Consider the following 23,801-nt stretch of genomic DNA (forward strand, 5'->3'; position numbering starts at 1 on the left):
GGGTGAGTATATCGTAGATGCTGATACTTTTCACTTGGACAATTAGTTTTATATTTTTTAATGAGTTAGTGAGTTTTGCCTTTTAATTTGTTGATCATGATGGTAATCAGAATACAACTCAGGACTAAGATTTTTTGGGAAAAAATGTAGCAACACACTTATTTGTGAACAATTTACCAATACACGACAAAGGAACAAAACAAGACAATGGAGCAATGATAACTACATAATACAATTCATTTTAATTACAATTACAATTTATTTCATTACAATCGAGCAATATAAAAGCAATACTGAAAAACAAGTAAGCAAATGCAACATTGGCTGTCATTCAAATACTTAAGATTTTTTCCCCCAAAGCCTTAGATACAAGCCATTATTTTCTGTTTTTAAAAAAAAAAATTTTTTTTTAAATGCATATTATATTTTAAACAGCACAACATAAACTCACGGATTTTGGTGAAAATTGAAAGTAAAAATAGAACTGCAAATATCGAATTCGTAATATATTATTGTTGTTCTAGCTTCATTTGCACGTATAGCCTAGTATTTATATAACGCTATTTAAATTGAATATCTACAATAAATGGAACAATAAGAGGGGAACTAACACCTCACTCTTTTTTACACACAACAGCAATGGTCTCATGTTTGCTATTTTGTGTGGATTATCATTTGTTATTAATAAAGTAAGCATTTGTTTTTAATAAAGTAAAAATTGTGTCCATCCGGAAACAATTTCGGTTGCACAATCCGTTGGTCGCAAACTACCAGAAACATCTCTCATCTCAACATCTCTACAAGACTGACAAATAAATAACACAATATTTACATGCTATATCTCTGTTTGTTGGCATTTTTAAACAATAATTGGAAAACATTTTTTTACAATGTAAGTAGATTTTTTGCGCTCGGACATAGATTTGGTTGCACTATCCGCATACCGATTTCCGGTTTTAAGCAACAAACAGCCGTCAAACATCTCGAATGTGCTGCATTAGTTGTTCATTATTTTGAACTATATTTTGTGTTTTCTTTCGCCAGAATGTCTCGAGGGTCCATCGAGATCCCCCTGCGGGACACAGATGAGGTAAACGTTGTCTAATTTAAATGTTCGTTCCCTAATGGATGTTGCTAGCCATGCATGTGTGCTAGTTAATGCTACTTGAACAAGTGCTTAGTAGCACAGTCTGGATGATGCATTTCCAACTAAGTCGTGTAACTAAGTGTACCGTTAGAAATTGTAGAACAGGAAAATATTATATTAGCTTGAGATATCACTCTTGGAATGAAGCCAAGTTTACTGTATGTGTTTTTTTCCTCTTAATATATGAAAAGTCAACAAAATGTTAACACTTTTCAGTAGGACATAGAAAAGCGCAAACTACAAGCACAATAATAAACATTGTTAAGACGTTAGCAACCTTCTTATCTTTGTGAATGCACAATTATACATTTATTGTGTTGCATCTCTTAAATGTAAGCATGGTACATGATGTTAAAGTCATGTGTTGCTACAGTTTATTGGTCTACTCAAAATCATTCAAACCGTCAGCTTAAACTATACACTATTGCATTCACGGTGGTTGATTTAGTGCAAACTGTTTATTTTATTAATTTGTTAAATAGAGAAGAGCGTGTACTGTGGTATATGATGAAAGCTTCTGGATAAAAAAATTCAAAACGTTAACGCAGTGGTGATTGCCTTGTATACAGTATATGTTACCATAGCACCCAATATTGTTCATAACATGTATTAATTTTTCTCTGCAGGTCATTGAGCTTGACTTTGACCAGCTGCCTGAAGGGGATGAAGTCATCAGTATCCTGAAGCAAGAACACACGCAGCTGCACATATGGATTGCCTTGGCGGTAAGGTTATACTGTACTTGTTGTTATGATTCTATAAAGTTCCTTAAGCAAAGCGTTCAAATGTTATTAGCAGTGCATGCTAGGAGGTATGTCTGGAAAAAAAGTATACTTTTTTCCATTTTTATTGCAATTAAACAGAAAAATCTGAATGTGAGATATACAACAAATTGTTCACTTGAATTAGTTGGTAATACTGTCTTTGTTTTCCAGCTGGAGTACTACAAGCAGGGCAAAACAGAGGACTTTGTCAAACTTTTAGAGGCGGCGCGTATCGATGGCAACTTGGACTATAGAGACCACGAAAAGGACCAGATGACCTGTCTGGATACTCTGGCAGCTTACTACGTGCAGCAGGCACGCAAAGAGAAAAACAAAGATGCCAAAAAAGAGCTCATCACACAGGCCACGCTGTTGTACACCATGGCAGACAAGATCATCATGTATGATCAGGTGAGAACAAGAGTGCAGAACAGATTAATCTAAATTAAAAAGAGAGAAAACAGTTACAATCTGAACTGTCTTGTCTCTTCCAGAACCATTTGCTGGGAAGAGCTTGTTTCTGCCTTCTGGAAGGAGACAAGATGGACCAGGCTGACGCTCAGTTCCACTTTGTCCTGAACCAGTCTACCAATAATATCCCTGCTTTACTTGGTAATTTGAATTAAAGAAACTTCTAATAATAAGGGTTTGTTTAGCACATATCTACCAAAATCTTTGTGGGGCTGGTTTAGGACCTTATGCAGTATAGCAACCAAAGAACTGTGGCCATTTGCTTCAACAAGCTGGATTACAGATACACAAAGTATAGTGGGATGAGAAAACAACGCACACACTGTTATAACAGCAACCATAGTATTTGATCGATTATGGATTGATATCTTTTAAATATTGCTGTATGAGACATAAGTTCAATATAATACTGATTTAGGAATTTGCCATGGCACCCAGCCTTACAAGTACTACTACCTTAATAACTGAATACCAACAGTATTTTTGTGGGTATAGATCAGGTTAGGGCTGGGCGATTATATGATAGTGATCGATGATTGCGATTAATTTCAGTTCGATCACGGTGATCAGCTGTTGCCATAATTACCTCGATTAAACATGGCGGAAATGTCTGTTAGAATATAGTAGTAGTAAACAATAGAGAAGCAATGGTGCTAGGTATAATTCTGCGTATAAAATCCGTCTTTATTGACCATTGTCCCGTGTGTGTCTGTGAATGTGTGTGAATATGTGTACGTGTGCATGTCGTGTGAATGGGTTTGTGTCCCTGTATGTGCACGACTGTCTCGATAGTCATGCTCATCACAATGTAATTAATGTTCAATCAGTTGTGTCGCTTCCCCTTCACACAGCTGTAAATGCAGCCCAGAAGAATAAAATAAAGAAATATCGCCAACACTAGCATATAAGTTGAAACACAACATTTAAAAGGAGCAGCGACTTCAGTGACAGACTTTAGTCTCACTGACTGCTTGGGCTCACGACTCAAGTTGTGTTGTGTGCAGTAATCCTGCCCAGAATGCGGTTTAGCAGGCAGGCACATGATGTCTATTGGTCTCGATTTGGAGAATAAACACACCTACTAATACAATCAGGAAAAAAATAAATTCTATATCTAAATATTTTTTAATCAGACTTTTTGTTCGTGTTTGCGCTGATTCAACTCCTCTGATATAGCATGTACTAAAAAACTTTGCATATACTTTTATTCAAATAATTTTTGAGTTTGTGGATAAAAACATTTTGTTCCTGAAATAATCATCAAACATGTTTTATGTGTTGGAACTCGGTACGCATTATTTTTTAATTTATTTGTTATTATTATTTTTTCAAACTGCACTTTAATGTATTTTCAATAAATATAAGATACAGAATTTGAGTTTTAAAAAACTCAAAAATTTGGGTGACGGCTTGCCCTTTGCCAAACCACTGGTGAGAAACACTGATGTATACAAGTAATGAAGGAATACAAATAATAAATACATTTTGAAAGTATTGTTTAGTAAATGTTAACTTAAAAAAAGTCTTATGCTAGTATTCAGTACATCACTTGTTTACTGCAGAATGAAGTTTGTAATGACAAGAATAATAACAAATCAACTTTGAGAAGAAAAAAAGTCGGGGAAAAAATGTTTACCCCCCAAAATGTACCGAAAAAGAAGCAAAACCGAGGTATGGAACCTAGCGTCTACCGTTGCACCTCTCATAAACACAATGATAGATATGAATAAAACAATGCCAGTTGTCAGCTGTTAGCATATTGATCAAACAGGGTGGAAATGTCTGCTACAAGATACTAAAGTTATAAAGAGTAGTGTTGCAACGGGACTCTCTGTAGTCGTGCACAGGACAATCCGACTTTATTAAAAATTGTGATATTAATCAAGGTAGAATGTTATGAAAAAAATAATTGTGATACTTTTTTTGACATATGGTCCAGCCCAGATCAGGGGATGATGTTGTAGTTTGGTGAAGACCCCTGTGCTACTTGTGATTAAGGGCTGAAAAAATAAATTGTGATTGATTGAATGATTGAATTGTACCCTGAAAAAGAGGTAATGTTTTATCAGATGTCTATTAGATTAATTAGATTTAGACATGCAAACCAACCGGCCTTGTCTAATGACTTTTCACCCAGGTAGTCTGATCTTCTTCCTCTCACTCACATACACCATTGACCTGCAGAGATTCAGCCACAACCAGGTCTGGGCCATTAGTCGATAATTCAATTAATAAAACAATAAATGAAAATTAACTGGATAACTTTGCCGCCATCCATAAATTACTATGTCCGTGTGAGTGTTTGATTTATTAATCTCCTGCTTTCAAACAGTGTGCAAGGGGGTTCACCTTCAGCACCTAAGCTTTATTCAATAGCAGAATTAAATTATATAATTCTCTTGTCAGTCATCCACAATATTTGTCTCGGTGGGCGGAGGCAGGACCTCTAGCTTACATACACAGAGGATGCACAGGAGCCTCACTAGTTGCGGCCTGCTGGTAAGAAGCACTGCAAGATAACAAAAATTAGGAGTAAAAAAAGATGATTTTAAAGTCAAATAATGTCTTAAAAAGAGTGCGCAAGATGAGCTCATCAAAATGGACGAACAAGCCTGTATGTTCAATTTGTTGCAGAGTGATGGCAACAACAACAAAAAGAAAACGAAACAAACCACCCTACCCAGTTTTTCCAACTGCGGGAAAAATAAACTTCAAGATTTGTTTTGTAAAAGAGGTAGTTTTATATTCAGGGTTGTCTCATATTTCGGTCAATACGATACACAATGCAGTCTTGCAAATCTACTATAAACAAGACTATTGCTATTGTAACTGCTAATAATGATACATGTGGTATTGTTGTTGTCTGCTACACTAAATATATGAGCATTGTAAAAAAAAAAAGTGTGAAAACTCTACACAGGATTGATAATGATGAGTCAAGCTTCACTTTATATTTGATCACATAATGAGCGCTATTTCACTAAATGAACCCTCTTTCTGTTGTTTAACAGGTAAGGCTTGTATATCCTTCAATAAAAAGGATTACAGAGGTGCACTCGCGTACTACAAAAAGGCTCTACGCACAAACCCAGGCTGTCCAGGTGAACCTTTTTTTTAAACTCCAATCACAGTTCTTGTGTAAAGAGAAATTTTAGTTTTTGTCATCTCAAGGCATTCAATCGATCGCAACTGGACTGATTGGTTTGTCTTAGAAGACATTTTGCCGCTCATCCGAGTAGGCTTCATCAGTTCATGCTCATAGACTTGGATTGGTCAGATCTAGTCCGGACCTAGTCAAATCAAACAGTCCAGTTGCGACTGATTGAATGCCCTGAGATGACAATGACCTGGATGAATGAGAACATTCATGGACGTGTCCTCTGTGTCTTCTCTTTCCAGCTGAGGTAAGACTGGGGATGGGCCACTGCTTTGTCAAACTCAACAAACTGGAGAAAGCCCGCTTGGCTTTCGGCCGCGCCCTGGAGCTCAATTCCAAATGTGTGGGAGCTCTTGTCGGCTTGGCTGTGCTGGAGCTCAACAACAAGGAAGCAGACTCCATCAAGAACGGAGTCCAGCTCTTGTCACGCGCATACACCATTGACCCAAGCAATCCCATGGTGCTCAACCACCTCGCCAACCACTTTTTCTTTAAAAAGGTAACCACTGGTATTTGAAGTTCTGTCTATATATGGTTTTAACCATCCTTCACAATATTTTGTGTTGTGTTCTTTAAGGACTACAGCAAAGTGCAGCATTTGGCTCTGCATGCTTTTCACAACACAGAAGTAGAGGCCATGCAGGCTGAGAGTTGCTATCAGTTGGCTCGCTCTTTTCACGTGCAGGTAATGCCCACAATTGGCCATAAGTAGCTTCTGGCTTGTTTACTGCATGTCATTTAATTTCCTCTTCTCTACCCTCAGGAGGACTATGACCAAGCCTTTCAGTATTACTACCAGGCTACTCAGTTTGCCTCGTCCACATTCGTGCTGCCCTTTTTCGGCCTGGGACAGATGTACGTTTATCGAAGAGACAAAGAGAACGCAGCACAGTGCTTTGAAAAGGTGTTAAAGGCCTACCCTAACAACTATGAGACAATCAAAATTTTGGGCTCTCTATATGCAACATCTGAGGACCAGGAGAAGCGAGACATTGCCAAAGTATGTCCCATACCTTCCTCTATCCTCTCATTCATTTCATTGTACATACCACTGAGGTTTTTTTTATTTATTAATGCGACAATACAGTTTTGAATTACATTTTTACCTCTAAATTGTCATACAAGTGTGTGAAATAATTTACTGCTGTTTAAACACATTTATTTTTTACTTAAGTGACAACGCATATCAAGCCGCTTAGCAGTAAGAAATCAGTGTATATTTTTCTCTTAACACCGTTTTAAAGCTGGTGCTTCTTTTTAGAATACGCATTTAACTACGGGACCAAAAACACAATACACATGCCGTGATTGTACTTTTAAACTGACTGAAATGAGCTCTCAGAAAGGTACGCTGAGGTCTTACGATATTTGCTGACATGTCACGTGATTTTGTATCATGGCAGTCAAATAAGGCTAAAGAGAAAACAAATAAAAAGCAGAACCACAACCGCTGTAGTCTTAATCCTTTCATACTCACTTAACTGCACTTCATGGGCATATTTTTAAACTTTAGACTTTTCATTTTGAACAGTTGGACAATTCTTACAAAGAATCCTCATCTCTTCTTCCTAGGGTCATCTAAAGAAAGTTACAGAGCAGTACCCTGATGACGTGGAGGCCTGGATCGAGCTGGCTCAGATTCTAGAGCAGACCGACATCCAAGGAGCGCTTTCCGCCTATGGCACAGCTACACGCATACTGCAGGAGAAGGTGCAGGCTGATGTCCCACCCGAGATTCTCAACAACCTGGGGGCTCTTCACTTCAGACTGGGCAACCTGGAAGAGGCCAAGGTACGTAGCATGTAGACCATATGATGGTCTGTCGGTGTAGGTACAGAGCACCCGTAAAGTATTCACAGCGTTTCACTTTTTCCACATTTTGTTATGTAGCAGCCGTATTCGAAAACAGAATAAATCCACTTTTGTCCTCAAAATTCTACAAACAATACCCCAAAATGACAATGTAATTTGTTTTTTAATTTGCAAATTTGTTAAAAATAAAAAAATCACATTTACCACAGCTTTTGCTCGACACTTTGTTGATGCACCTTTGGCAGCAATTACAGCCTCAAATATTTTTGAATAAGGTGCCACAAGCTTGACACACCTATCTTTCGGCAGTTTCGCCCATTCCTCTTTGCAGCACCTCTCGAACTCCATCAGATTGGATGGGAAGTGTTGGTTTTCATCCAGGATGTCTCTGTACATTGCTGCATTCATCTTAGTATAGTCAGAGAGGTGACTAAGAAACCGATGGTCAGTCTGTCAGAGCTACAGCGTTCCTCTGTAGACAGAAGAGAACCTTCCAGAAAGACAACCATCTCTGCAGCACTCCCCCATCAGGCCTGTATGGTATAGAGGACAGAAGGAAGCTATTTCATAGTAAAAAGTTTGCCAACATGCACCTGAAAGACTCTCACACCATGAGTTACAAAATGATCTGGTCTCATGAGACCAAGATTGAATTCTTTGACATGAATATCAGGCATCATGTTTGGAGGAAACCAGGCACCATTCATCACCAGGCCAATACTGTCCCTACAGTGAAGCATGGTTGTGGCAGCATAATGCTGTGGGGATGTTTTTCAGCAGCAGGAACTAGTCAGGATAGAGGGAAAGATGAACATTCTGGATGAAAACTAACACTTCTCATCCAACCTGATGGAGCTTGAGAGGTTCTGCAAAGAGGAACGGGCGAAACTGCCTAAAGATAGGTGTGCCAAACTTGTGGCATCAAAAGACTTGAGAAAAAAGAACTTGAGGCTGTAATTGCTGCCAAGGGTGCGTTAACAAAGTATTAAGCAAATGCTGTAAATACTTATTATGTATATGTGTATATTTTATTTTATTTTAATATATTTTTACATTTGCAAACAAAAAAAAGCTTTTCACATTGTCATTATGTGGTATTGCTAGGGCTGGACAATTATGACAAAATAAATAATCACAATTGTTTTGACTGATATTGTAATCACAGTTAATAACACAATTATTAATTAGTTTGAAAACATTTGTATTTATTGTACCACCAAAACTCAACTTTAAATATAATTTAAAAAACAGATACAAATTAGTAATGAATAAACCACAAGTAAAATAATAATACCAATACACTTAAATAACAATGGCAATATTAAAAATAAACAATACAATTACGTTTTTTCGTTTTAATTGTTTTTAATTCCTTTTTTTATGTTTTACACTTATTCTACCACCATAGTGTGTGCTTTTTGTGTAAAATTAAATATATCTAAATGTAAAAATTCTCACATTTATTGGTGCAATATATCTCTTGACAGTTTTGGTCGGTGGTGAGCTGCTGCTATCGTAGTGATGCTCAGCCGTCCATCACTCCTAAGGGGTTTAAGCAGTGGCTAAGGTGTGTGTTGGGGGGTGTGCATATGCAGCCATGGTCTATGGTGTGTGTCTGTTAAGTCTGTAGGCCTGGAGTCGCTCTGCAGGTGGTGGCACAGGAACAGAGTTTATCTTTACAGGCGTTGTTGACACAGAAGGAATTTGTTCCGTCTTTGCTGCACTGTCCTCGAGTGGAATCTTGAAGCAACAACCCTGTTATGTCGAAGCCAGAGAAAACAATCAAGGTTAGAATAGTTGTGTTTGAGCGAGCGAAAACAAATTTAAACTTTTCACTCATAATTGTCCATTTTTGATCCTCAAATTCATCCTGCAGGGCAGATAATCCAATGTTATCCAAAATCACAAAAGTCTTGAGTGTCGAGAGTTCTTCCCACATCCTCCAATCATTTGTGGCAGCTTTAGAGTACTTTGAATGGCTGCCAAAGTCTTTTAATTTGTTGATACATCAAGGCAACGCTTACTCCAATCAGCAGCTGTTTTGTTATCATGGTTCCGAATAGGTGCTCAGTGGCCTAGAGGTTAGAGTGTCCGCCCTGAGATCTGTAGGTTGTGAGTTCAAACCCCTGCCGAGTCATACCAAAGACTATAAAAATGGGACCCATTACCTCACTACTTGGCACTCAGCATCAAGGGTTGGAATTGGGGGTTAAATCACCAAAAATGATTGCCGGGCGCTGCTCACTGCTCCCCTCACCTCCTAGGGGGTGAAGGTGATGGGTCAAATGCAGAGGATAATCTCACCACACCTAGTGTGTGTGTGGAAATCATTGGTACTTTAACTTTAACTTTAGATATCGTCAACGTCCTCAACTGAAAGGGTCACCAGGCAAGCGGCACTTCTCCCAAGAGTCCGTCGTATGTCCAGCAAAAAACGTTCTGACAGGACAGACAGATTTCCCTGAACCTGAGAGCTTGTCAATTTGTTGAGAGAAAAGTTGATCAATTCCATTGTTTAGATTTTGGAGAGCAGTGCTAAAAAAAAGAGGCAACGAGAAAGTTAAACAAGACAGGACGAGACAAAGAGGCAGGCAGGGCAGACACGGAGAGGGGAGGGAGTGTGACCGCCCTTGCCATAAGCCAAGAGAGAAAGTGCAGTCAGGCCGGATGTGGCGCACTCTATTATTGTTAAGCAGGGAAGTCTGCTGTGCTTTTGTTCTCAGCTTGACAATTAAAGAAAGGACTTGAGGCTGTTGGGAGAGAAAATAAAGAGTGATTCTCTAGTTGCGGTTGCTGTCCTCCCTGTTTGTACATTGTTACATCGATGATGTCGTTCACAACAACACAAGAAGATAAGGTGTGTTGTGGGTGTACGAATAGTTCCTGCTATCTTTAGCTTCGTAGCTTAGTCGCTGTTTTAAGTAAATGTCTCGACATTTTTTAGTATAGGACGTGTTTCAGGGGTGAATGAGCGGTCCCCGGCACAATATTTTCCCAGACAAATGTTCGTTCTCCTTACAATGACAGTACTTCAGTCACGTTTATGTAAATTTCCCTGATATTATTTTGCGTTTATCAGCTGATTCCGTTTTATTGGCCAAAGTGACTCTGTGCGCAGTTACTTCAACTTGGAAATCATATGCCTTACTTTTTTTGTTGTGTTTAGTGATGATTGATTAAGCATACTAGTGCTTTGTCAAATAAAAAGTAACAACCATGATGGCATCCCAAACTTCTATTAGACGCTATCTTTTTTCGACTCACGCTCACTCATCTGTTCCACTGTTACAAGCTCTGCATGGCCCATTAATCGTTTTCTTTCGATTATTATACTCTTACGATCGTGAGAAGCCATAATCAAAATTGAAATCAAAATTTGATTAAGTGTCTAGCCCTAGGTATTGCGTGTAGAATTTTGTTAACAAAAATGAATTGATTCCAATTCGGACTAAGGCTGTAACATAACACAATGTGGAAAAAGTGAAGTGCTGTAAATACTTTCTGAATACACTGTACTTACACAGGTGCCAAAAAAATAAATTTAAATATTTGTCCACAACAAAATACATATGGCATTTTTATTTATTTATTTATTTTTTTTCATTTGGCATTTTAACACTTAACTATATTCTAGGTTTTGTCACCCAGTAACCTGAACAAAGTCCCCTTTGAATAACCACATTAACAACAACAGCTTAGCCAGAAAAAGGATAGTACTGTATATAGAGATGTCCCACTCTTGATCATATTTGCCTTTTTTAAATGATCGTCTGATGAGCTTCTAAGCCCAGCCAATATTTACCACAGCTGTGTCCCAGTGTTTACATGGGTAAAGATTGTACTCTAGTGAACGAGTATTTCAAAATGATGCACTCTCAGGTAAACATAATTACTTTTCCATATTCCTTGTTACACACATGCAGGAGTTGCATGAATTCCAGGAGAGTCCGTGTCATGCCAGAACACTGGCTCGAATTTCAGAGCAAGCTGCAATGAATGTGTCGTCTATCCACCGTGTGAAGCTGTTTCTAAGATATTAATCCTCACTAACATGGCAAAAAAAAACACATTTTCTTCCAAGTAGCATTATCACTGGAGGACTCAGGGAAAAGGAATGGGTAAGCATGCTACAAATACACACCGAGCAGGATGACACAAGAAGCTAACCGCTTAAGTTTCAATGTTAAGTGAGAGTGATCGATCCAGATGTTGATTCTATTGATACCTAGTATAGTATCAGTATGTAAATAATACTAAAGTGATTAGATGGATATATTATTTTTCTTGTTCTTATTACAAAATAATGTTTGGTTGTTTTTTTTTATTATGTAAAAACTCAGGGAGTAAGTCTCTGGTTACAGGAAAGCTATGAGGGCAAAACCCTAATGATTTAAATGGGAACCAAAGTAGTTTTTGCTTTTTTTTGTTACTGTTCACTAGCCACGTTATTTGTACGTAGCATTTAATGCCACTACATCATCACTATAATATTAGCAAACACTACATTTAATATGATAGGCTTTCTAAAAATGTGTTATTGTGTTTACTTTAGTTACATGCTATACAATATAGTTAGTTCCATAATTTATTGTCAAAGCATCTGATCCCAAATGAGAGGCCAAAATGTTGATTGTGACATCCCTAATAGATTTACCGCATTTCCTCAAATACAGTCCATCACAATTAACTAAACTTCGGAGAGTATATGATGTTTATTAAATGCAAAGTGTTTTAATCGCATCGTTTGGCTTGAAAATCATGGCGGAACACAACTACACAGACTTTGCTACGGAGATTTCCCCTCAGAGTTAACAGAACCTAGTGCTTGGTTTAACTTAATTTTCCCTTGCTTCATTTCCGTGGAGTCTCGGGGTGCATTTAAAGAGCGCACTGCTGTTTTCAGATGGCGACAAGTATGGACAATATTGGAGATAAACTCATTTGTCTCACACTAAAAGTAGACAGCAAAGTAGAAAACTGTTTGATGTTGCTTTTATTTTCCCATACAGCGTCCTTCAGCTGCTGTGACTGAGAGTTAATGATGTGAGGAAACATGCAGCAGGCAATGTGTCGTGAACGTTGCTACAACTTGTCTTTAATTTGTTTACTGGGATTTACTTTATCTAACTCTCTAACTGCAACATTTATCAGTGTTCAAATAACATCAATACTAGCTATAATGTTTTGTAATCTCATCGAATTGAACGCAGGCTATGAAGATTGTGTATTCTTCGTGAGAGGTATCACTCGTGTTTATTTTTCTTGGCCAAACTGTTGCACTAGGAGGCGTTGTTTGAGAAAAACAAAGCTTGTTTATAATACTTTTCCTTCATTAGCCAAACTGCTTTGAGTTTAATATTGATATCAAAAAGTAAACACAATAGGTTTTTTTTAAATGCCTTGTTTTTTTGTTTTTTCAAAGTTATTACTTAAAAAAACATTCATGTGACATAGCGTTTTGTTAATGTTTTATTGTCTATAGTTAATTCCTATACGACCTATTTCTGCTAAAACTCTTAATGGATTTGTCCTGATACAGCATCTACACATAAATGTACATACGGTAACTTAAAATAAATATCTCCCTCCATCAAAATGTAAAAGTAGAGATAAAGGCGTCATGTAATGAGAAAAATATGACACGTTGATTCTATTATTGAACACAAAAAATAATATTTGTCTTTAAATATATGGATAACGTGTATCTATAGACATTACAAATTACACGACAGCGTCGCGTTCACACCACACCCCAAATCTGTTTTACCTAACATACTGGTAATCAATAATCGTGATTTAAATATTAATAAAAAATTATCCTAATTTTTATTTTGGCCATAATAATGCAGTCCTATGTATAAAACTAGATCTCATACATGAACACTATTTTTATCTATATGGACAAAAAGTGCAGTTATGTCTTATGGGCATCGGGTGCCATCTTTCAAAATTCTTACATTAGTTTTTATTTTTGTATCTCTTATATTCATAAAGTGCTATCTTGCACAATTTTCACATTTATTTTATTTATTTATATATTTTTTTGCCATATTACTTTGTTTATCAGGTTTTTGTTGCTTTTATATACACATTCAATTTCTACTTGAGGTCCATGAAACAGTGTTTTTATCTACAATAATGTTTGTTCTACAAAGAAAATAATTTTGAATGTGTTTGTGTTTTTTAAATACAAGTTTGAGCACATTTAAAAATACCGCGATAATGATAACCATGATAAGAAATGTTCATACCGTGACATCCCTTATTTATATATATATATATATATATATATATATATATATATATATGTATATATATATACGTATATATATATATATACACTAGAGATGCGCGGATAGGCAAATATTTCATCCGCAACCGCATCAGAAAGTCGTCAACTATCCGCCATCCACCCGATGTAACGTTTGATCAGAACTGCACCCGCCCGCCATCCGCCCGCACCCGCCCGTTATATCTAATATAGACGATGCAAGGCATTAGTGAGGCACCTGCCAACTACTCTGGTTTTCCCGTAATTCGTACGGTTTTCATAAACCTATTCCGGGTTACGGTTGCAGTGATAAAAAATACGGTTTTTCATTAATTAAAAAAAAAAAAAGGGTGAAAACTACGCGAATTGCACCTTGTGCAGACAAGATTTTTCGATCGGACACGGAGGAATTAGCGATGTAAAAGACCACTTTGGGACAAAAAAACACAAGTCTAATGCCGTTGCTAGCGATACAAGTGGAAAACTTTCAACGTTTTTCGTCGCCCAAACAGATTCTTTGGATGTGATAAATGCCGAAGTTTTATTTACGGAGGCAATAATTGAGCATGGACTTCCAATCGCACTGGCTGATCACATGGGACAGTTAAATGTTTGTAATGCAACCTTTAAAAATCATTACGCGGTGATCGCGGTCCCAAAAATAAACTTTTCTTGCATGATAATGTCCAGAAAAATTCGCTTTATATTACTATAGAGTCCTTTTAACAAATGAGTTTGATGGTTTATCACAAACCTTAAATGAAAGAAGTCCTTTGTTCTCCTGCACTGCATGCGCTTTGGCCTTGCTTCGTGTTTGGTGCGCAATCCTGTCGGCTGTATTTCACAGCACGACATACTGTTAAAAGTGTTTATACTATTTATGCTTTCAAGTCCAAGTTGAGGAAATCTTGTTAAATGTTGACAGCATAACTACCAAAATACAGAAGTATGTCCTTAATATTTTTGCAGTGCTATTTCTGTTGAAAAGTTCAAATGATTACATTAGAGATGTGATGTGCCACTTTTCAAGTGTCTGATGGCTTCAATTAATTTTCATTAATTTTTCATATTTTGAATTCTTTTGAAAGGCTTACAAAAAGACTACATTTGAATTGTAATTCCATGCTATTGACAGGACTATTAATTTTAATGAAGTTAGCTTACCATGTTTACAGTATGATAATTGTGATAGAAATGTGAATTTTAGGCACAGAATATTTTTTACAATTGAACAAGGCAGTAGATTATACAAGCTTGGACAGAAAGTTAATAATGACACCAATTTTTTTTTTATTGGAATTGTTTAGTACTGTTTTACCATTTGTTTACTGTAAAAAGTGTTTATACTGTTTATACTTTCAATTAACAAATTGAAGTCTTGTGAAAGGTTGACAGGATAACTGGCATTGACTGTCAAAATAATTTCAAACTATTGAAGTTAGCTTACAGAATAAACATGCCAATCAACCCATATGATTTTTGCTGTAATATTTTTGTTTTGAAAAGTCACTGTGACTGATAGAAAAGTGATGGTTTTAGCAACATTTTAACCTGTCTGAATGCTAATAATCATTTTGCGTCGGGGGGCGAAGCCCTGAACCCTCCACCAGGACTTTGTCCTGGACCTACCGGGGCCTGCGGCCCTTGGACCCTGGCTACTAGGTTTTTCTGATTTCAAAAGTTGGCAGGTATGGTGAGGTTATAAAGCTTTTGCCTGTTAAAGAAAGGAGACTGATCCAATGCAGCACAGACTTTCGCGTGCCACGCTGTCACGACCCAGACGCACACCAGTGCGCAATCATATGGGAGCCGCGCTGAGCGCACCTCCAAGCGCGTCTCGCTGCCGGCGACGGCCGGGTATGTGCCCAACGCTCCAGCGCCATCCATTTTCAGGGCTAGTTGATTCGGCAGGTGGGTTGTTACACACTCCTTAGCGGGTTCCGACTTCCATGGCCACCGTCCTGCTCTCTATATCAACCAGAGTGAGCCCCACCCCTTTCGTGAGCGCACTGCACGCGGAGTGACCCCTGTTACACGCCCCCGGCAACAGGGGTGGCGGGCAGGTAAGCTGCGCGGGCGGAGCGCGTGGAGTGACCCCTGTTACGAGCCCCCGGCCACGGGGGTGCCGGGCAGGTAAGCTGCTTACCTGCTGCGCGTGACGCCGGCCGCGGCGAAGGCGGACGAGGCGGGGTGTCGGTGCGGTGGGCGCGGTAGTGACCCTGGACGTGCGTCGGGCCCTTCTCGCGGATCGCCTCAGCTACGGCTCCTGGTGGGGCCCTCTCGGGGGAAGGGGCCTCGGTCCCGGACCCCGGCGAGACGTCCCTTCTCCGCTCCGTAAAAGTGTCCATCGCTTTTCTTTTTTTTTCTTCTGTTGTGGCATATGCAGCAGGTGCCTGCTCGTTTTTCGTATGTGGGTAACAACATTTAACTATGTATATATATTTCCGAATTGGTTTAACTGCCACCCGCCTGAATCTATTTAAAATCTAATTTTTTTAAATTTCAATCGCCCGACCCGATCCGACCCGACCCGCGGATAAAATCTAATTTTTTTTAATTTCATCCGCCCGATCCGCGGATAATCCGCGGACTCCGCGGTTGTGCCCGCAAACCGCGCATCTCTAATATACACATATACAGTACGGGCCAAAAGTTTGGACACACCTCATTTCAATGCGTTTTTTTTTTTGTCAAGACTTTTTACCTTGTAGATTGTCATTGAAGGCATCAAAACTATGACACCTGTGAAGTGAAAACCTTTTCAGGTGACTACCTCTTGAAGCTTATAGAGAGAATGCCAAGAGTGTGCAAAGCAGTAATCAGATCAAAGAGTGGCTATTTTGAAGAAACTAGAATATAAAATATGTTTTCAGTTATTTCACCTTTTTTTTGTTAAGTACATAACTCCACATGTGTTTATACATAATTTTGACAATGTGACAATCTACAATGTAAATAGTCATGAAAATACAGAACACGCATTGAATGAGAAGGTGTGTCCAAACTTTTGGCCTGTACTGTATATGTATATATTTATATGTACTGTATGTGTGTGTATATATGTATGTGTATATGTATGCGTATGTATGTATATGTATATATGTATATGTATGTTTATATATATATATATATATATATATATATATATATATATATATATGTGTGTGTGTATATATGTATGTACATGTGTATTTGTATATATGTGTGTATATATGTATATATTGTGTATATATTTGCATATATGTATTTGTTTATATTTGTGTATGTGTGTATTGTATTGACATTTATATCAGATGTCATAGTACAGCCATCTAGTGGGGAAAATAAGGCATTCATATGAGGTAAAGAAATTATTTGCTCAATCGATTGATTACCTGAGGCACAGCATTAAAGCTAATTCCACAGGAAATACAGTACATCTATTTATAGCTTTTTTGTTGTTGTTTCTGTACCATGTATTCCCTCAGTAATTGTAGCTATGAAAGCATGGATTTCATGGTCCTGCCCTTGTTTTTTCTCCTCCAGAAATACTTCTTAGCATCTCTGGATCGGGCAAAAGCTGAGGGCGAACATGACGAGCACTACTACAACGCCATTTCTGTTACCACGTCTTACAACCTGGCCCGTCTGTATGAGGCCATGTGTGAATTCCATGAAGCGGAGAAGCTCTACAAGAACATCCTGAGAGAGCATCCTAACTATGTGGACTGTAAGCATGTCAACCAGTAACTGTCCACCATGCAGCTGAAAATGGTTTGCATGCCAATCATTGTTTTTCGCTTCACAGGCTATTTGCGTCTGGGTGCAATGGCACGTGACAAAGGCAATTTCTACGAAGCTTCTGACTGGTTCAAAGAGGCCCTGCAGATTAATCAGGTATCTTTGTCAAGACGAACAACATATTTTTGCCTCTTTTTACTTCAGCACTTTCTGTTGTTGTTTGTTGCAGGATCACCCAGACGCCTGGTCCCTCATAGGGAACCTTCACTTGGCCAAACAGGAGTGGGGACCGGGACAAAAGAAGTTTGAGCGTATTCTGAAGCAGCCGTCCACCCAGAACGACACCTACTCCATGTTGGCTTTGGGCAACGTGTGGCTGCAGACCCTCCATCAGCCCACTAGAGACAGAGAGAAGGTGCAAACACAAAAATACCTGAACTTTGGCTCATTAGTTTATTTAATTGATGTTTACTTACAAACTATACAAACCCTGGTTAGAAGACAATACCGGTACCTTTTTTTCACAACAACGATTTAGTTAAAAAAAAATACGACCAAATGTCAAAAAGACCAACTTTATCTTTTTTTATCATCATGTTTTTACTCTGTTACTGATGGCTTGCAATATAAACATGCAATCAAACTTTATTTACATTGTACTTTTCAAGCACAGGCAAGTTACAACACAAAGTGTTTTACACTCGTAAAAGAAGAAGAAAATACACATGCACACACACAAAGACATGATCAAAAACAATTTTTTAAAAGAAAATATGAAAACATACTGTGGGATTGGCATTAAAAGAATAGGGATTTCACATATTGTAGGAGGTGCATAGCATTGTTTGTCCTAGTTGGAGGTCTGCTCAGCTAAGTGTTAGCCTAGCTGTGTGTGTAAGAATGTGTCTCTTTCCCTTCTTTTACAGGAAAAGAGACACCAGGATCGTGCCTTGGCCATATACAAACAAGTCCTACGGAATGACTCCAAGAACCTTTACGCTGCGAACGGCATCGGTGTGGCTTCTTTTCTCAATAATAAAACATCATGGTTGTGGGAATTCGATTAAAGAGGAACACTCTGTTCCCAGGTGCCGTCCTGGCCCATAAGGGCTACTTCAGAGAAGCCCGGGACGTGTTTGCCCAGGTGAGGGAAGCCACAGCAGACATCAGCGACGTGTGGTTGAACCTGGCTCACATCTACGTGGAGCAGAAGCAGTACATCAGTGCTGTGCAGATGGTAAGACACCCTTCTTTAACAAACGTGTCCGTACATTTCTTATGAGCGCATTTCTCCCGTTCAGTATGAGAACTGCTTGAAGAAGTTTTACAAACACCAGAACACAGAGGTCCTGCTCTACTTGGCACGAGCTCTCTTCAAATGTGGGAAACTTCAGGAGTGCAAGCAGATGCTGCTCAAGGTTAATCATTTTATTACTCAATATGTGCCTCTTAACAAGGAAGATTAAAACTTGTTTTTCTTTTGTGTGTTTGTGCTTGTAATCAGGCACGCCACGTAGCTCCCAGCGACACTGTGCTCATGTTCAACGTGGCCCTGGTGCTTCAGCGGCTTGCCACTGTAGTGCTGAAAGATGAGAAGAGCAACCTGAAGGCTGTGCTGAGCGCCGTCAAAGAGCTGGAACTGGCTCACAGGTAGCATTCAGTATTTCTTCCTAACATAATGAACTCCGCTTTACTTGAATACTTCAACTTATTTATTCATTACTAATCATTTTCACAAAATGGAATAAAAAATCAGGTATCCGAGATGTCTGCTATTTAACGTATTTTTGCTGTTTTTCTAGCCAAAGTGGTATTTCTTTTAGATTTCCATTTAAAACCGCTAACTCGGCCACACAGTAGGCCTAGTGAAGCCTGCGCTAACTAGTGTGTCCACGCTGTCAAAATATATCTTATTATTTTGTTCTAACATGTGGACACTTGCCTCCAGCAGGGAGAACCTGTCTAAGAGAATTGTGCAATTGTTACACAAAGCCATACTTGCCCTTGTGTCGGAGTGGTAATGTTTTCGGAGCTAGCGAAGCTAGGCTAAGCTAGCCTGCGATGAAAAATCAGAGTGAATGCTTTAAATGATTCAAAATATGTCGCGTGTGTGCCACGTTATAGTATAGGTTCACTCGTGAGGCGGTAAAGAGGGTGAAAGCAGTCAGTAAATGAGAGGGAAAAGACATCGTAATTCAGAATCAGAATCGATTTATTGCCATTGTTTGAGAACGGGTTCACAAACTAGGAATTTTTCTTGGTGCAATCGTGCAACATAAAACACATATAACACAGATTTGGTAATAACAAGAGCTGTAACTGAGCTATCAGATCTTGTTATAGACTTAGAAGGAATTCTAGGGAGCTACTGTTAGGAGTCTTAAGTGTATGGATTCTCTGTGCCACACACTAACTATCACTATCACTGTGTTGTCTACTTTTAGGTATTTTAGTTACCTGAGCAAAGCTGGAGACAAGATGAGATTTGATCTTGCACACGCTGCTTCTGAAGCCAGGTTTGTTATTACACGCTCTCTCTTCTTTCTCGCCCCCTTCAGAAAGCATTTAAAGACAGTAGGTAAACAATTAAATGAAATGAGCTCTGTTTCTTACTACTCTTATGCGCACATGTTGAATTGAAAGTGTAAACGTGTTGTGTAACCTATACAAATACAGTACACATTACTATTTTCTTAGAGGAATATCTTTCTCACAGTGTCAATCAAAGCTGTCTTTATTTATCTTTGTGAAGGCAGAATTATTATTACATATCAATAGATTGTGCAGTAACTTTGCCGTGTGATACAATGTGCTCATCTGCATTTTCTATGTCGACTTGTTCAGTAAACCACTTCATATAGTACTATACTATAAATGTATATTCAGATTCAGAAAACTTTATTCATCCCTGTAGCAGCAACAGAAAAGGGAGGGTAAAAAAACAGTTTAAAATATATTACAATAAAAATAGAGTACAGACACTAATGTACACAACCTAAGGCAGCTGGTGGTTCTGTTAATACAGAATATTGCACATATACAAATATTGTACGTCAACTCTGTGACACAGCTCTTAACTCAAAACACTTGTATCTCAAATCATTTCCTATTTAAATTAATTTAATTGGTGCTTGACCCCCCCAAAACAGCACCATATTAACATGTAACATGACTTAAAAAAACCAAAAATACATTTAGTTAAGAAATATTGTATGAGAACTACAATGGAATGTAGTACGACGACTACAGTAGTTTTTATGAAGTAATGTAATAACAATGCATTGGAGAGTGCACTTCTACGATATCTCCTTCCAGCTGCTTCTCCGTCAAACACACCATCAGCAGCTTGTCCATATTTACGTGGATAAATGTCTGCTGTTTAGATATTATTGTAACATTCTTGGCTGGCGTTGGACTCATTCTGCTTCAGTATGGTGCAGAATCGCCAAGTTGGTGACACATTCAGTCATCATTTTGTTTATTTATTTTTTTAATTCAATGAATATCATTCACACTCACTTTCTTCCTAAATTTCCATGTTTGAAAAACAATGTTATGTCCATCTCTAGCTATAAGCTAATAGTAGCAAGTACGACCAGGTGTTTTGGGCGTGGTTCACTGTGACATTTGCTACACCAAATCATGGCGGGACGCTTGTTACTCAAATGTTTGCTTGCAACTTAAAGCCTTTGTCTCAAAATGCTCTTAAGTTGGGCTACACTGTATAAGAGTGAAGGTGTCCATATTGCACACAAGTATATTCTAAAAGTCGTTTAGTGCAGTGTTGTATTTAATTGTCCATGTGTTGCATTGTGTGCCTTGTGAAACCTTCAGGCAGTGCTCAGATCTGCTGAGTCAGGCGCAGTACCACGTAGCGAGGGCCAGGAAGCAGGACGAGGAGGAGAAGGAACTGCGTGCCAAACAAGAACAAGAGAGGGACCTTCTGCGCCAACAGATGCTAAAAGAGCAGGTGCGTGACTGTTGGCCATGATAGCAATGGAGGCCATGTTGACCTTTGCCCTCTTTGGAACGCTTCAGGAGGACAGAAGGAACAGAGAGGCGGAAGAACAGAAAAAGTTGCTGGAACAAAGAGCTTTGTTTGTGGAGAAGACCAAGAACCTGCTCACCTTCGCCGAGGGCTCCAAGGAGGTGTCCAAGGATAAGAAGAAGGGAGGAGGTGGTGGACGTGTGAGTGGCAACACACACACACACACACACACACACACACACTCTGGTTGACAACACTTGTCGTCCGTGGCTTCTCAGCGTAAGAAAGGAGGCGACATGGACGAGTTTGTCAACGACGACTCCGACGAGGATCTGCCCGTCAAGAAGAAGAGGAGGAAGGTGGACAGCGGGAGCGAGCAGGACGAGAACGAGGACGGAGAGAAGAAGTCACGCAAGAAGAAGAGGAGGTGAGTGTTACCGTCATCTGGCAAGATCCTTCCAAGGGTCCATGAAGACGAGCGATGTTAAGTGTGCGGTTATGGTGTCGCAGAGCTCCGAGAGACGACAGGGACAGTGATGATGAGGAAGGAGGAGCTCAACCCAAGAAGCAGCGCAAAATCAAAGAACGGAAGAAGATTGAAAAGGTATTTTTTTGTTCAAAGTAGAGTGAAAAGTGTGCAAGCTGATCTCATCAGCACTTTGGCAATGAAGCTGAATGGAAATTCATCTTACAAATTGCATACAAAAAGTGAAATGTTACAAGTTTGGGACCTTTTAGCTGCGATGCAGCAGTACTAACCCCTCTATCACCGCGCTGCACCTACAATCCTCTTACTGTCACATTAGAGCACAATTAATTCATCAAAACAATCACTACTGATTGCAATATTAAAGGACAATATTACTAGTCCCTATGCACCAAAATTATGTATTTTAGCGCGCTATATTCATTGTGAAGGTTAAAATGTTGTAAGTTCCTCTAAATATTACTATTATTTTTTATTATTGGTTAATGATAGGAACAGTACTTGAAAGTCACAAAAGAAAAACACGATTTTTAAGGTGCCATTTGATACTATTTGATAGGACTTTGAGGTCCAGTTTTGCCAGATGTACGAAAGTCATCATTTTTTCATAACTATCATATTTGTAAGATAATTTCACCCTTTGTACGATCAATAATTAGAAATGTCCCATAATGTTCAATGCGTGGTTGTTAGCAAACACAAACAGGATGCATCATGTATGATGTTGTGTATTATGTCACATGTCTCATTACAGCCAGGTGAGGGCGCTGTCCTTTGTACAACATTTAAATGTACACGTGGTTTTGTACTGTTCCCTCAATACTTTTCCTCAAAATATGAGACTTTGAAGCCTCTGGTAGAATAATGAGTCATTTCCCACCTGGCAACATCATCTTCTAGAATTGTCTGAGGTATGAAAATGCTGATGAAATCCTCCAATAAATGAACGTCTCGTACATCTTTGTCTTTTTTAGGCCCCGCTTGAGCGTCCTCCACCTTCTCTCAAAGGAAAGATCAAGTCAAAGGCGATCATCTCGTCCTCCGAGTCTTCCTCCGATGAGGATGGCCTAAAAATAGCGGAGGACAGGTAAGCCGCGTTGGAAGTCACGTGCGAGTGGGAGGAGCTTCTGACAAGTCTACTTCCTCAGAAACCAAAGAGACAGCGGTTCTGGTTCTGATGACGACGATGGCGGCAACCACAGGAAGCGCATCGCATCCGACAGCGACTCAGATGGCGGCAGGAACCGTTCCGCCAGCGAGGCAGCCAGCCCTCAGCGCTCGGCAGGTTCCGGCAACGACGACGACTCCGGCAGCGATCGTCCAGTGACAAAGAGGAGGGCGCAGCAGCAGCCCGACTCGGAGCAGTCTGACAATGAGAGCAAGAAGTCCGCGTCAGACGAGTCCCGGCCCGCATCACCCGTTGCCGTGTCGGAGCGGGAATCGGAGCCTGGATCGGACAATGAGGGCTCTCCTCGTCGCTCTGACAACGGATCGGAACCTGAGGCGTCCAACAATGACGATGACAGTGATTAAACCCCACCAAATTTTCTCACTTTCGTCCACACTTTATCTCAAAACTAGTGTAAATTTTTTTTTTTTTACTTCATTATCACATTATCCTTTTCATTTCTATAAATGTTATTTTTCAAACTAGTTTTGTCAGAACAATTATGTCAGGTGAGAAAATTCATTTTAAAGTCAGCATCTATTAAATGACTTTGTGCTCGTTATTTTGTGTGTGCAACATTACTGTTGTTTCCCACTTTGAAATGTGACACTTCACTGAAAAACAAAAGCTTGAGAACTTTTGTCTTTATACTTAAAATCTGGTGATAAAATTTACAAATGTAAACAATCCAGTATGAACTTTGTGTCAATATTATAATAAACACATACAAGGGCACGTTACGGGCAGCAGGGATTCGTGCGTGTCTCTCACAATACTAAGGTCCTGGGTTCGATCCTGGGCTCGGGATCTTTCTGT

The 23,801-nt window shown here is 39.1% G+C and overlaps 1 protein-coding gene across 2 annotated transcripts; it reads left to right on the plus strand.

The window, feature by feature from the left end:
- The first annotated feature begins 775 nt into the window (after positions 1-775).
- On the plus strand, positions 776-23,712 carry ctr9 (CTR9 homolog, Paf1/RNA polymerase II complex component). 2 transcript variants are annotated; one of them, XM_061963996.1, is made up of 24 exons: positions 776-892; positions 1,045-1,090; positions 1,774-1,872; positions 2,083-2,322; positions 2,406-2,523; positions 5,394-5,483; positions 5,782-6,038; positions 6,117-6,224; positions 6,303-6,539; positions 7,112-7,330; positions 17,148-17,331; positions 17,410-17,498; positions 17,572-17,757; positions 18,269-18,356; positions 18,431-18,579; positions 18,644-18,760; positions 18,847-18,992; positions 19,787-19,858; positions 21,177-21,312; positions 21,381-21,530; positions 21,609-21,757; positions 21,841-21,934; positions 22,792-22,904; positions 22,966-23,712. In XM_061963996.1, the coding sequence occupies exons 2-24, from the start codon at positions 1,046-1,048 to the stop codon at positions 23,348-23,350; spliced, it is 3,471 nt and encodes a 1,156-aa protein (XP_061819980.1). In that variant the 5' UTR covers positions 776-892; position 1,045; the 3' UTR covers positions 23,351-23,712. The 2 variants fall into 2 exon arrangements, with proteins under 2 accessions (XP_061819980.1, XP_061819981.1); XM_061963997.1 differs by lacking the exon at positions 776-892 and having other exon boundaries at positions 951-1,090.
- The last annotated feature ends 89 nt before the right edge of the window (positions 23,713-23,801 follow it).

Source organism: Nerophis lumbriciformis, linkage group LG06 (assembly GCF_033978685.3).
Source record: "Nerophis lumbriciformis linkage group LG06, RoL_Nlum_v2.1, whole genome shotgun sequence".
Taxonomy (NCBI): Eukaryota; Metazoa; Chordata; class Actinopteri; order Syngnathiformes; family Syngnathidae; genus Nerophis; species Nerophis lumbriciformis.

Excerpts from the sequence above, each read along its gene's own strand:
- ctr9 (XM_061963996.1), top strand. The coding sequence starts at position 1,046 with ATGTCTCGAGGGTCCATCGAGATCCCCCTGCGGGACACAGATGAG. Across the intron at positions 17,332-17,409 it reads GCATCCTAACTATGTGGACT|GCTATTTGCGTCTGGGTGCA; the intron begins GTAAGCATGTCA and ends TTCGCTTCACAG. Across the intron at positions 18,580-18,643 it reads ACATCAGTGCTGTGCAGATG|TATGAGAACTGCTTGAAGAA; the intron begins GTAAGACACCCT and ends TCTCCCGTTCAG.